The sequence below is a fragment of the Pristis pectinata genome, chromosome 10 (genome assembly GCF_009764475.1).
Source record: "Pristis pectinata isolate sPriPec2 chromosome 10, sPriPec2.1.pri, whole genome shotgun sequence".
Classification (NCBI taxonomy): domain Eukaryota; kingdom Metazoa; phylum Chordata; class Chondrichthyes; order Rhinopristiformes; family Pristidae; genus Pristis; species Pristis pectinata.
This window is the reverse complement of record NC_067414.1, coordinates 85676963-85692687: the sequence shown is the minus strand read 5'-3', so window position 1 is coordinate 85692687 and position 15725 is coordinate 85676963. Positions and strand designations below refer to the sequence as shown.

Here is a 15725-nt window from a genome sequence, read left to right as displayed (position 1 = left end):
CCTATGTTGCCACTTTTAAGGAACTATGGACTTGTATCCAAAGTCTCTGTTCATCAATATTCCTTAGGACCTACCACTAACTTGTATATGTCCTACCCCTACTTGACTTGCCAAAATGCACCACACTTGCTTTTGTCAGGATTAAATTCCATTTGCCAATTCTCAGCCCATCTTTTCATTTAATATATATCCTGCTGTAGCCTTCGATAACCTCATTTGCTATCCATGCCGTGACCAATTATCATGTCATCTGCAGACATTATTGATGTCTTCTGTATTTGCATCCAAGTCAGTAAATTGGTTTATTATTGCCACAAGTAGTGTGGTACAGTGAAAATCTGTTTTGCATGCCATCCATCGAGGTAGAACGAGAAAAGCAATAACAATACAGAATAAAGTGTTGCCGTTACAGAAAATGCAGTGCAGGCAGACAGTAAGGTGCAAGGCCATAACGAGGTAGATTGTGAGGTCAAGAGTCCATTCTTATCATACTAGGAGACTGGGATAGAAGCTGTCCTTGAGGCTGGCAGTACGTGCTTTCAGGCTTTTGTATCTTCTGCCTGATGTGAGGGGGAGAAGAGAATGTCCAGGGTAGGTGGGTCTTTGACTATGTTGGCTGCTTTGCCAAGGTAGTGTGGTGGCGATAGAGTCCATGGAGGGGAGGCTGGTTTTTGTGATGTGCTTAGCTATAATGTGCATCAGAAACAACAAAGCACACAGCACTAATTACCGATTACACTAGTGGTCACAGACTTCCAATGAATTCCTCCACCACAACACACTGCCTCCTATCACCAAGCCAATTTTGGATCCAATTAGCCGGCTTGCTTTGGATCCCATGTTCCTCAACCTTTTGAACTATCTTACCATGTGGGACCTTGTCAAAAGCCTTACTGAAGTCCATGTAGATGATGTCTATCACCCTGCCTTCATCAATCTTTAACTCCTCAAAGAACTCAACACCTGGATTATTGTGTAAAGTTTTAGTCAATTAAAACTAAAAAAGGGCATGCAGAGGGAATAAAATGTAGTGAAGATTCACCAGACTGGTTCCTCAGTTAATGAGTTTGCCATATGAGAAGAGATTCAGTAGACTTGTCTACTCATGTCTAATACTAGGGAGCATGCATTTAAAATGAGAGGGGGGAAAGTTCAAAGGAGATGTGTAGGGCAAGTTTTTTAAACACAGAATGGTGGCTGTCTGGGGTGGCGGTGGAGGCAAATAGAATAAAGGTGTTTAAGAGGCTCTTAAGTAGCCTCATGAATATGCAGAGAATGGAGGAATATGGGCCATGTGCAGGTGGAAGGGATTACCTTAATTAGTTCAGCACAACATTGTGGGCCAAAGGGCCTGTTCCTGTGTTATACTGTTCTGTGTTCTACCTGGCTTCATCTGCCCATCATCCCCTCCTTGCCTGAATCCACCTAATGCCTGCCAGCTCCTGCCTCACACCTCACCCTCCCTTCTTAATACTGGCCATCTCCCTTCACACTGAGTCCTGATGCAGAGTCTCAACCTGAAACGTTGACTATCCCTTTGCCCCCACAGATGCTGCCTGACCTGTTGAGTTGTGCCAGCAACTTGTTTTTTGCTCCAGATTGTCTCCTGTGCTTATTACCATGTCTGTCTTCTGAATGTCTTGTGCTTTAATAAATTGCCTTTAATTTTTTACTTTATTATTGTTTTTATTTGAATTTGGTCCTGAATATTTTGTTCCATTTGACATAACTTGGTCCATTCACTTTGAAAGCACTGCATTGATTAAAAGTAACACAGCTCAACATGTAGTTGCGATTTTAATCCACTATCTGAAATCTTTTGTATGCTTGCACATATCAAACCATACTGGAGCATATTTGAAAGAACTAGAACACTGGCAAGCATTTGTGAGCACAGGTGTCACCATAAAACTGAAAGTAAAGCTTTGAACCAGATATACAAAGCACTGAAATTCATTTTAAATAAAACATCTGCTCTAGACTTATCAGCAAATGTTATTCATAACCCTGATATCCAGCCTCTCAGTCAAAATGTTTAAATCTACTTGTAGCTCTATACTGTTCTTTGTTCTCATTGTGTACTTGACTGCATTGTTCGAAATCAAAAGATGTAATTTGTTTGACGACATTTTAATCTTTGGCCAGCAATGTTTTCATTGCTTGTGCCATTGGAAGAAGTGTGGTTCATGTACTTGGAGTATGGACTATAGTGAAATAAAATACCATCAAGCTTTTGCATTGCAAGCCATTTATATCAACCTACCAATTAAAAGCAGAAATTCTGTCATTATAGAAAACAACATTTGTAATTGTCAGCATTTTCATCTCCATATCCACTGCTATTAATATCCAGGAGAACCCTCATGATCAGAAACTGATCTGGAGCAGCCATGTTGGTGGTGTGGTTGCAGAGTAGAGGCTGGGTACTCTGATAAGTGACTTGCCTACTCCCTCAGAAGTGTAATGGAATGCTGGCTTGAGTGGATCTCGCAGCAAAACTGTACACAGTACAGCGCATCCAGGATGGGCATATTGTTGATTTCCCCTTTCCAAACTGACATCCCCAGTACCTCCACGTCCGTCACATTGAATGCTTAGCACTAGTTCATCAGTGGCTCTCTTAATCTATCTTGTGCAAGACAAGAGTAACAATGTTGTGGGAATGCACTCATGCCCTTCTCTCCAAGGCATGCAGCTTGATCACTTGGATTTGCTGCTTTATCATTTCTGAGTTAGTATCCTGGAAATTCTTATTTTAATGTTTAAGTGGGAGCACCATCAGAAGGTTCAAGGTACCCTATATGAATCCCTGTAGGTAGCTAGGCATGTTTGATAGTTATGGCTTTGCCAGTGTTGATTACAACTTGAAAGGATTATTTCGAAATCTGTCTCTAAAGAAGCCATGAAAATCCACTCATTTGTAGTACTTTCATACCTTGAGTGTATTATCCTTTATCAACAACCACTTGCGTTTATTCATCACCTTCAAAATGCACCCAGGTTTTCATTATATAACAAGATTAACACTGGCGTTGGACCTAAAAGGTATGGGAAGGGTTGGCTGAAGTAGTGGACATATGCATGTGCAATTTCCTTCTCCCCAACGTTATGAAAAATTCAGAGTGAAAAGGAGTTCTTAATGACTGAAGAATACTTCAATTCCTATGTTATACAGGGCTGCACTTCAAAAGAGACTACGTAAGTCACTTCAGAATATCTGAGCCCTCAACAGTACTATGCGAATGCAAGTCATAGAATTATAGTGAGAGGGAAGGAATTGAGCCCTTGCCAACTTTTGGGTAGAGCTGACCAATTAGACTTGTGCTATGCTCTTAACCCTTGGGCCTAAAAGCTCTTCTTTCCTTCAGATACTTACGCAGTTGCTTCTAAGTGAGAACATAGCTTGGATATAGAACAGTACAGCATAGGAAAAGGACCTTTGCCCCACAATGTCTCTGCTGACTGTGATCTCAAATCACATCTGCCTGCACATGGTCTGTGTCCCTTTTGAGCTGTGCATTCTGGATCACATCATTAGTTATTCTCCCTTTGTCTAGGTGTGTGTGGGCAAAGCAAGTATTTTATGGAAATTATCTTGATCATTGGCAAGACAAAAAGGATTTGGATAAAATCTAGAGTCATGATGGCCATCTTTAAATTTTCTGATGTAAGGTGAGATTGCACTTGTTGACTTAAAAGTTTGTTATTTGGTTAGCAATTCACTTCATGGTGACAACCCTTTGGTCAACTCATGCTTTGTTGTATCATGTTGTACAGCACTATCTTCTGTGACGTGATCTGGCATGTAAGGCATTGGTGGAGTTTGAAAATAATGGGCTTTTACTTTTTTCTCACAGTAAACCATAGTCAGTACAAGATTAGTTAGGTGTTGTGATTTAAAAACTATATTTTGCTTCCCTCCCCTCACACACACAAAAAAAATGTTAAAATAAAAATAATGTCATTAAGTCCATTTTAAAATCCAATTAATTATCAGCTTCTCGTCTGGTTTCCCTTTGCCCTGTGGCATTTACTATCTGGTATGACAGTGTCTTTATTCCCTTGTTGCTTTGCCTCCCTTGGGATTTGCATTCTCAGCAGTGTTTTCAATTACACTACCAGTTTAATGGATATTATGATGCAAAAAGCCTCATTAGAAATCTGTAGCTAAGTTCCATTTTTGGGAGCCACATGAAACCAGAATTAAAATAGTGCTCTGGTATTATCTTTTTTGACTGGATAAATTATTATTTTTGGAGTCATGTGCAACATTTTGAGGAAAGTAGCTGCTGCTTTCCTGTTCTGCTGTGGTATAGGTTGTCTTTAGAGTGTACAGATCTCTATCTGCCTGCACAGTTACAAGTGACAAATCATTCTACAGAGCTCTTAAGGTCATAAGAGAGATGCAGTTTGGAAACAGATCCTTTGGCCCAACTAGTTGTTGTCAACTGTCAAGCATCCATTTGTATTAAGCCCGTTTTATTCTCCCCTCATTCTGGTTAATTTAACACACACACACACACACACACACACACACACACACACACACACACACACACACACACACACACACACACACACACACTCTACAGGGAGAGCTACAAACTCCATACACATTGATCCTGGACTGTTGGAGTTGTGAGGCAGCAACTCTGAACTGCACCACTGTTTAGTCCTCTTGTAAATAGTAGTACACTTGAGTATTGATCTTTTATTTTGTGCTATTTGTTTTGGAAATGTAGAGTTCGTATCCTGAGAGCTAGTAATATTTTGTGGAGTTGAAAAGTAATGCTTTTGGCCCTTCGTGCACAAGGGAGGATAATTTGTAGGTTTCATTGAAAGAAACCTGCAAACCTTATAGCGAATGGTCTCTGTAAAATAGGGTGAAATTAAATCTTGCTCGAGAATACTAACTTATCCAGTCAAAAATGTAATACTGAAGCACAATTTTAACTTTTGTTTTATGTGACTCCCAAAAATTCCATAGATTATTTGTAAGGATTAGTAAAGACAGCATTGATTTTTTTTCTCCCTCCCCTTCTCCCCCCCCCCCCCCCCCCCACCCCACCACCAATATCAGCTTGTGTTTCAAGGGTCGTGGCATCCATGGTGGGGGGGGGGGGGGGAGTGGAATTTTTGGAATTCCTTGCAAATTTTCATTATTGTTGAGACAATTAGACAAAAAGAAGTTCAAATTTTGCTTCATGTTCTGGTGCTAAGTGTGGTAACTTGGTTTCACTGCAGAAGGATTAATTTTGTTTTTTTTTGTGTGGCACCCCAGAGAGTTTGAAGATGCCACTTGTAGTCTAGACAGGTCTTTGATCCCTATAGAGGTTGTGGTATAGATGAAGCCACCAGAAATTGTTGTGCCTTAGGAAGACAATTCAATTTGGAAACCTATTTAGTTGTGAATTTTTTCTGCATAGGAAGTCCCAATACAACAAAGTAAGGAAGTCCCGATACAACAACGTAAGGACACGCAAAAAAATCTGAAGATGCTGTAACTTTAAAATAAAAGGTAGAGAATGCTGCAAATACTCAACAGGTCAGGCTGTATTTGTGGAAAGAGAAACAGTGTTTCGGGTCCTTGACCTTTAAGAAATAGTTATTTCTCTTCCCACAGATGCTGCCTGACCTAATATGTATTTCCAGCAGTTTCTGTTTTTGTATCAAAATAATGATCACCATTGCCAAAATGCATACAGGCAACCCCACATTACGGCCATTTGAGTAACGGAAATTTGCCCTGAAAGAATTCATAAAATCACTACCCAAAAATTTGAGGTGCAGAATAAAATTTGCTATCATGTAATTTATGTGGAGAAAAAGTAAATAAACATTTTTCAACTTGTTTCTTGACGCACGTGTAGATGATACAGCTTCACCTTATGGAAAATCGCAATATAGACAGCTGCACATTTGCCTGAAATTACTGATTTTCTCGCAGCTTTTGGTTAGATTGAATAGAGAAAGCCATTGTTAGAGGAAGATTATGTCTACCAGATGATAAGATTCTCTTGATGTGGTAACAGAGAAGATGGATGAAGAAAATGCAATTGATGTATATCTGAACTTTAGAAAGGCATTTGATGAGATGCCACAAAATCGGCTTGTCATCAAGGTTGAACTTTATGGAATAAAAGGGGTGGTCACAGCATGAATAGAAAATTAGCTAAGTAACTGGAAACTAATACAATGAAAGATTTTTTAGTACTGGTGGGAAATTTACAGGTGGAGATCTCCAGAGAGAACTACTCCTGATTTAGATATATATAAAATATTTGGACTTTGGTATATGGGGCACAATTTCCTAATTTGCAGTTATCATCTTTGGCACTGGGTCCATTCATCATGAATAAATTCTCCTTTTACCCTTTATCTATAATGCTAAAAGCTCAAAACTCCTACAACAGTATGATTGTCTTTTCTTCACTTTTAATCTCCCAGGAAATGAGCAGTCTCTAGTGAAGTTATCAATTCATGTTAAATTGGTAACAGTTCTTGCAAAGCCAATGAGCAAAGACACTTGAGTGATTTCAAGTGGGATTTTACAGCTGGCCTGTCATCTTGAGCAGTCCCTTGGTCAAAAATAACCTTCCATTACAGTTCTCAGGTGGCTTATGAGTCCCATGTGGATACTTCACTGTCACTGGGTCTTAATCCTGGAACTCCCTACCCAAAAGCACCTTGGATGACCTTCACCAGAAGGATTGGCAGTGGTTCAAGAAGGCAGCTCACCTCCATCTTTTCAAGGTCAATTAGGGATGTAAAATGAATGCTGGCTTTGGCAGTGACACCCTGCATTAATCCAGGTTAAATTTGAATTGGGCCCTAAATGACTGAGACCAACATCTCATCCTCTTCCCCCAAACTAGAATCTTGCAGCATCTGCAAAGTAACCAAATATCAATCAAAAGAAAACCCTCTTAATTTTGAAATCATGATTTTGAGAGGTTGCAACTTATAAGATAAGTCATTTTTAATTTGAAATAGGATCTGACACTTGAAATGCGATGTGACTCTGAAACTTTTGAGTTTTTGCCTACAGAATTTTATATGTGGGAGATCCATTTATCCATTTTGTCAGATCAGACTAGGGATATACCCTATCTCTGGGTAAATCTGTAGTCTGATCTGACAAAATGGATAATTTTGGTGCCTTATTAAAGAAAGTACATGTATATTCAACTACTAATTTTTTCCATCCCTGCAACCTTCTGTATTGACCCTGCATGCGACTTGTGAGTCACCCAGAACTCTTAGAACAATAGTGGAAGTGGGCCATCTTCAATCCCAAAGGACTGCCTAAGAAGATTTCCCAGTTGTAAAAGCCATACATGAAATCATTTAAGTGTCTAAGCCCAGTTTCCTCTTGTACCACTTGATTTTTAAATATTCAGCCTTGTCTTTAACAGCCAGACTCTTAGCTCTGGAATTCCTCAAGCTTCTTGGACTCTACTCCTTTCCTCCTCATAAATTATTATGCCTTAAAGCCTACATCCTTTGGAAAACATTTTGTTACCTGTTATCGTCTTTGTCAAATTTTGTCTGACTGTAAAGTTCATTGAAATGTTTTTTGTCTCATTAAAAGCACTATATAAACTCAAGTTGTGGCTTTCTTTCAGTTGACATGAAAGTTGTTTTGAGTTTGTGTAAGCAAATTGTACTAAAGTCATGAGGTTACTTGGCCAATATCCATAAAACATCCATAATAAACTTGCATTTTATCACCAGAAAATTTGCCTGAACCATTCTCATTTTCTTCTGCTACAGGGTTATTGAAGAAAATAAATGTTACAAGGGTGAAATTAGGCACTTGAAGCACAATGAAAGTTACTTTATCCTATTGTATTCTATCTCATTGCCAATCTAGCTGGACTAATAAGGGTAATACAAAAGGTGTGGGCGTTGCATTCACTGCCGTGTCTGTAAGGTCAGTTATGACTGAGTTTCTGCATATATATTTTGAAACCTTGTGCTATTAAAAGGTATTGGCTATTTTAATTGTACACTGATTCTTAACTGACTTGAAACTACTGGAAAATATATTTTGGTGCTTTAACACCTTGTCTTGTGGTTTGAAGAAAATGTTTTGCTACAATTTAATGACCTAAAGACGTTGCAGCTTTCTGTGGTTTCATATTGTCTATGCCAGTCTAATCACCTGTGGCCACATAGCTGTAAATTTATAATCGCCTCTTGTTCATTCTTTGAAGTCACTTCTAGATTTCTAAACTCTTTCAGTAAGGTTTGGGAGAATATTACTACATTACGAATGGTAGTACGTGAAGTATTTACTACACTGTCTCATAATTGTAACAGGAATCTGTACACTTTGTCTTTTGTACCTCTTAATTTCAGATTTCTTGCTATAGTATGAATTTCCCATGTTTCTCATGACATGAAGTTCATTCCTAGTCAGAAATGGGCTCTTTGGCCCACTGTGTCCATGACAATTGTTAGGTCTATGCCATGGTGATTCAGATACACAATTCCTGACTTTTTTTCACAGCAGTCTGCAACTTGAATGTACGGATCAATGCTTTGTTCATTCAACCATTAATAAATCGAGGCTCCAAACTGATCCATAGGGAACACCATTTGTCACACCTTGCTGATCAGATTTCATCCTTTATCTCTTCTATGCCCAGCTAAATTTCAACCCAAGTCAAATATCACACTCAAAGTTTGTCATGGATACATCCCTTGTCTAGTTAGGGGATGATGACAGAATGTTTCAATAATCCCATGTTTTGCCTCTGACGTTGGTTGATTATTTCAAACATCTGTTGGTTCATGAGTAAAGATACTTACAATGCATCTGTTTTAAATGTATTCATAAGTTAAATTGGAATTAAGGTTGCATATAAATTCCAAAGGAATCCAGGTTGTTAGTCCAAGATGAAGGAAAGAATTGAGAGGTTAGGACTCTTGAGCTGCTTTGAAAATTATCTGCAAAGGATAGAACTTTGTTAATGGAGCAAGGAATCACTTTTGGTTGTCAAGGTCTCTAGAACCACATAGCTTGAATGTATATTACTGTTTATGACTCTTATTCATACTTATTATCTTAGTGGTGTTCACATTATAACCCATTTGGCACTTTCTGGACTACCCAATATCACTTTGCAGGTTGGTCCCTCACTAATTGGGAATGCTTTTGGACCTTTGTTCTTTGGAGTGTGTGCTATCAATTTTCGTTGGTGGGATAAGTAACCAAGATAAACTTGTACCTTCAGGTTGAGCAATGTCTCCCTGTTAGTGAGGGAACAACCTTTAAAGCAAACCAGAGGTCCAGAATGTGCTAAATGGGCTATAATGTGAAACACACCAAGATAATGATAATGGATAAGAGTCATAAACAAGATACAGTTGAACTAAGTTGTTCTAGGGACCTTGACACCTGAGAAATTTGGAGTGTTGAAATAAGACCAGGTCATTGTACATCGGCATGAGAGAGAAATAACTGGACCTGTAGACAGGAACAAAACTAACACATCTCAAGGAGGAAGTCAAGCCATATAAAGTATTGGTACTGCCATTGTAGGATTGCCTGTCACAGGTCTGTATTTGGTACAACACAGCAAGGTAACCCTTGCGATGTTGTGCTGAATGATGCTTTGCAGAAGGCATTAACAAAACTGAAAACTGTCCTAAAAGCATTTGAGCTATGGTAGTTTAACACTTGGATATAGGGGACAATCAACATTTCTAGGAAAATAAGTTATGTCTAACATTTGCTTTTGGGTGTTTAAATCAATTGAAGAATTGTATGGCTATTTTGGGTAATCACCCATGTATTCACCAAATTTTACATAAGATAGCAAATCTAAACTGAGCCATTTCAATCTTCCTTGATGTTGTCTATAACTAAAGTAGAAACTGCAGCAAAGCAAATGTTGGACATAACTTATTTTCCTAGAGATGTTGATTGTCCCCTATATCCAAGTGTATGTATTTCCCCACAAGCTTTAATTATACTTTTTATAAACTTCCATTGCTTCATCCCCAACAAAAGTTTTCACAGTTTAGTAGTGTTGCCATGTGGTAAGAATGTAGAAATTAGCTTCAATGTGAAATTGCTTACTTGTATTTTAACTATACCTAAATTCTCACAAATTGGGGTGTTGTTTTGTTGGCATTTTATGGCAGCATTTATACTTGGGCTTCTGTTTTGAGAGAAATTTATTTGTAGCATTTTGCCAGACTACTTCAGTAAGCTAATAACATTCATTATGATCTGTACAGTTGTATGTGGCACTGTGCCTGTTTTGGTTGCCTCATCTAAGGCACTGGTGAGACTCCATGTGCAGTACTCTGCACAGTATTGATCTCCCTATTTAGGGAGGGATGTGAATACACTAAAAGCAGTTCAGAGGAGATTTGCTGTATTAGTTCATGGGTGGGTGTTTTATGAGGAATTGTTGGATAGGCCAGGTTTGTACAGTTGGAATTTACAAGAGTGAGAGGAGACTTTTTTTTGAAGCATAGGAGATTCTGGGGGGCCTAAGAAGGATGGATGTGGAGAAGATGTTTCCTCTAGGCCAATCTAGAATTGGTGCCAGTGTTTAAAAATAAGGGGTTGCCTTGAGGATTGTGAGTCTTTCAAAAAGTAAATGCGAGGACTCCTTTTATGTATCTAACTCTCTTTATTTGTAATGTTGGATGAGGGATAAACATTGAATAGGATGCTAAGGATAGTTCCTCTACTTATAGAATTGTACCCTGGGTACTCTTTGTCTGAAGAGATTTAACATCTCAATCAAAAGTGATCAACTCCAACAAGTGGAAAATTCCCCAGTGCTAGCGTCATCAAGAATTTTTATGCTTGTGTGCCCTTTTGGAGTTAAACCCACAGCTTTCTGCCTCTTAAAATGAGAGGTCACAGCTTTCTAAACAGGAAGGTGACTCCTGATTGACATGGTTCTAATGTGTGCTTAAGATATTTGGGGGAGATGAAAGATTTTGAGTTTGGTCAGAGTGCGCTATTGCTTGACTCTGCAGGAACCAGCTCATAAGGCAAGATAATGCTTTTGGTGGCAAACAGAATTGCAAAAGAAAAAGTGTACTATCCCTTCAGGGGATAAGTAAGGTAGCAAATATTCTTAGATGTAGATGTCGGTACATTTGGTAGCACAATGAAACTTTTATCGCTCTGGCTGTACTTAACCTTTAGTGTCATTTACACAGAGTTTAGTCAAATAGTGCAATGTGCAAGTCACTGGGGTAAGCAAATAGCCATAGTGAAGATTGAAAAAGCTGGGGCTTGGAGGGGGAGAGGGAAAGAGAGTGAGATACTGTATCCAACAGTTTTATAAAATTAATTAGTGGTTGCTGCATGTAATGATTGCTTGACGTATGTAATCAGAGTCATAGAGTTGTACAGCAGGGAAACGGGCCCTTCTGGCTAACTCGTCCTTGCCAACCAAGGTGTCTTCCTGAGCTGGTTCCATTTGCCTGTATTTGACTCCTATCCCTCTAAACCTTTCCGATCCAAGTGCCTAGCCAAATGTCTTTTAAATGTTGTAATAGTACCCACCTTTACCACTTCCTCTGGCAGTTCATCCCATATACCCACCACCCTCTGTGTGGAAATAGTTGTCTCTTGGGTCCCCTTTAAATGTTTCCTCTCTCATCTTAAACCTATGCCTTCTAGTTTAAGACTCCACTACCCTGGGAAAAGAACTGTGACAGTCGGTCTTATGATTTTAGTCAAATGATTTTTGACAATCGATCTTATGATTTCTGTCACCCCTTTGCCTCATTCACTCCAGGGGAACAGTCGCAGCCTATCCAGTCTCTCCTCATAACCTAAGCCTCCAGTCACGGCAACATTTTTGTGAATCTTTTCTGCACCCTCCCTAGCTTAATCATATCCTTCCTATAGTATGCCACCAGAACTGCACAGAATATTCTAGATGCAGTCTCACCAACATCTTGTATAGCTGTAATATGATGTCCCAACTCTTGCACTCAGTTCCCCATCTGATGAAGGCAAGCATGCCACACGCCTTTTTCACTACCCTGTCACCACTGCATCAGGCTTATGTATAACTCTAATGAATATAACTTTGCACAAACTTGAATAGCTGCTGTAAATTTTTGGAGACAAATTTAAATTGCATTTATGAGAGGACTCAACTTGGCTTTTTGGTAGGAATGTGGTATGCAACTCCACAGCATCTAGAAACTGGCTTGTATACTTCCTATCTGCTGTATATCTGTGGGCAGTGCTAACTGCCAGTGCTTCCCAGAGATCTCAGTGGAATGGTCTGGTTTATCTCCTTAGATTTAGCTCAAGTTGAACACAAGTGTAAATAAACAAAAACTGCTGGAAATCTGAATGTTTTGGGTCCCAGACCCTTTTTCAGGACTGAGAAAGGAAGAAACAAGTTAGCCTAGATTGGTAAATTGGTTTATTATTGTCACCTGTCTAGTGAGTTCTTTGGTTATGTTGGCTGCTTAACCAAGGCAACAAGAAGTATAGACAAAGTCCATGGAGGGGAGGCTGCTTTTTGTGATGTGTTGAGCTGTGTCCACAATTCTCTGCAGTTTCTTGCAGTCTCAGGCAGAGCAGTTGCCATATCAAGCCATGATGTATCTGGATAGGATGCTTTCTGTGGTGCATCTATAAAAATTGGTAAAGGTGAATGGGGACATGCCAAATTTCTTTAGCCTTTTGAGGAAATAAAGGCACTGGTGTGCTGTCTTGGCCATGGCATCTATGTGATTGGACCAGGATAGATAGCAGTGGAGGTGATGGGAGGGTAATGGGGTGGAACAAAGGGAATTTCTCTGGGTGAAATAATGAGGCAGTTAAGATTAAGCTTCTTTGTCTGTGTAATGTGTTGTATAATATGTGTTGTATAAGCTGACTATATAGAAAATTGGAAAAGAAAAACAGGATGGCAGGCAGAGCAGAAAGAATGAATTATCTAAAGTTGGAAAATTTGATATTGAGACCTGCAGGCAGGCTGCTGTCTGTTCAGAGGGAAGATGAGATGTTGTTCCATGAGTTTGCATTGGACTTCATTGTAAGCCAGAGATAAGGGTGGGAGTGGGACAGTGAATTAAAATGGCAGGCAACCAGGAGCTCAGGGTTGCCTCTGCAGAGTAAGTCCTCCACAAAGTGATCATTCCATCTGTGTTTGGTTTTTCCACTGTAGAGGAGGTCACATTGTGAACACTAAATGCTGTACGCTAGATTGGAAGAAGTGTAAGTGAATCGCTGCTTCACCTGGAAAGACTGTATGGGTGTGCATGGAGACTCAAGATGCTGGAATCTGAAGCAACAAGCATTCTGCTGGAGGGTACAAAAAGGGTGCATCTTTCCTGATGCAGGGTTTCGACCCAAAATGTTGACAGTTCCTTTCCTCCTACAGATGCTGCTTGAAAGACTGTTTGCGTACCTGGAAGGTGGGAAGGGCAGTGGTGAAATTAGGGGCGACATCTATCCTATGGTTGCATAGGAAAGTGCCATGCGATGGGAAGTGGTAGGTGGGGACGGAAGAGTGGACCAAGGAGTTGCAAAGAGAAGAATCCCTTCAGAATGCTGAAAAGGCAAGAGTGGGGAACATGTGTCTGGTGGTGGAATCTTGTTGGAGTTGATGGAAATTGCAAAAGTTGATCCATTTAATGCAGAGGCTGGTGGAGCGGAAGTTAAGGAACAGCGGAATTCTGATTTTGTTCTGTAAAGGAGGAGAATGGGTGAAAATAGAAGTGTGGGATATAGAAGCAGTAAGGGCTCTGACTTCTCTAGCCTCCCGCACTGTTTAAACTAGCCCCCAATGCAAGTTTGAGGAAGAATTAACTAGTCTTCCATCTGGGTGCGTTGCAGCCTGCAGGATTTGATATCAAATTCTCCAACTTTAGATAACTTGTTACACAAGTAATTCTGCAGATGTTGGAATCTGGAGCAACACTCACAAAATGCTGGAGGAACTCAGCAGGTCACCTCCAACATTTTGTAAGGTGTTCCTTCTTTTTGCCTGCCATGCCTTTTTTTAATTAATTTTTTTTATATAATCTGCAGATTTAGAGCATGATTAAACAGATTATACAACATTAGCAACACATAACACAAAGAAGCTTAATCTTACTTAAACTGCCCCATAATTTCACCCAGTCAGAGAAATTTCCCTTGTTCTACCCATCACCCTCCTACACCTTCTCTGCTGTTAGGCTAACTTGTTTTTCCTTTCTCAGTTTCAACAGAGGCTCTCAGACTAGAAACAGTAATTGTTCCTCTTTCCACAGATGCTGTCTGACCTGTTGAGTTTTTCCAACATTTTCTGTTTTTATGACTGTGGATGTAGTGTGGAAGCTTGAATGGGACCAAGGGATACAACTAGTAAAGCAAAGGCACTTCCTTGATTGAAAGGAAATGGCTTTATTCTAACTCAATATGGTGAATATTCTAATGTTTCACACTAATATATTATGCCAAATGATATTTGAGTACTGAGCATAATTTGTTTTCCACTAGAGATCAGACTGAATTTTGTATTTTAATTACAATTTACCATGTATTCTATTTCCTTTATGTTCTTAGGTCAGAAGACTTGTCTCCATTTGCATGGCACGTTTCCATACTTTTATGTTCCGTACGATGGCTGTGAACAACAACCAGAACGGCATCTTCGTCAGTTGGCTTTCAGTATCGACCGAGCACTAAATGTATCTTTAGGCAATCCTTCTTCCAGTGTCCAGCATGTATTCAGGGTGTCACTTGTATCTGGAATGTAAGTAGTTATTTATCTTTAACAGTAGGTATTGTGAATTCTTAGTCTTGATGGAGTGGGAATGTTAAGGAATGCTCATATCTTAAAGTAAGTACTTCTCTCAGCCTTTTGGTAAAAATCAGTAATGAAGTTCTGCCTACATTAATGTGTAGTATTTTTAAATTTCAAAATGTAATTTTTAAGCCACAGTATACATGCAACTTTTGCAGGTTACATGCTAGTCCAAGAGCAGTGTCCAAGCAGTTTGGGGTGGGCAGAAATCATGCTTTTAGGGTGCTGTGTGTTTGCAGTGTGTTGCAAAGTGCTCACAGTCATTTCTTGTCAAATACAAAGGCTGGAGGTGAGATTTATAGTCAGTAATTAACTAGGGGGGGGGTGTGGATATATTTGTGGGGGACCACAATAGGGAAAGTTTAAGAAGGCAGTTCCCACAAAGATGCTTAAGCTTTATCACCTTGAAAATAAGATTCTCATTGCCACCCACAGAACAGTAACAAATGTCACTTCAACTTTTGGCAGGCTTCAATTCATAGCAATTGTCTTGCCTCCAAGGAATTAATATTCAACTGAAGTAACTATTTAAAACTTTTGAGAAGCATGTGGAAACAAAATGTGGGCACTAAACAAAAAGAGGAGGTAATCTGAAAGGTGACTGAAGCTTAATTGGGAGTGCTGTCTTTTTAATGAGGAGGTGGAGTGAGGAGGCCTAGTGAGAAATTTCCATTGTAGAATTTAGACTAGTGAAGGCAATTGTCACTGGTGGGGTGGGTCAGGGAGGATGTGCACGAGAGGCTAATTGGAGGAGGCAAAAGCTCTGGTGGTGGGGAATGGAGTGCTGAATGTGGGTAGAGATTATAAGAAGCAAACAAATAATGGAATTTAAATAGGATTTGGGCAGCAGTAGGACCAGGTGTAGGATTTAGGCAGCAGGTTTTTGAATGATCTGGTTTGTGGGCAAAAGGTTAATAACCAAGAGAGGCTTAT

At 39.5% G+C, this 15725-nt stretch overlaps 1 protein-coding gene across 1 annotated transcript in view; it reads left to right on the top strand.

Moving 5' to 3' along the window:
- The window catches only part of rev3l (REV3 like, DNA directed polymerase zeta catalytic subunit), a 158891-nt gene that overhangs the window by 40095 nt on the left and 103071 nt on the right, over positions 1–15725 (top strand). Inside the window, exon 2 of the mRNA XM_052024197.1 lies at positions 14552–14741. Within this exon, the coding sequence (XP_051880157.1) occupies positions 14552–14741 (190 nt within the window). The remainder of the gene's footprint in view (positions 1–14551; positions 14742–15725) is intronic.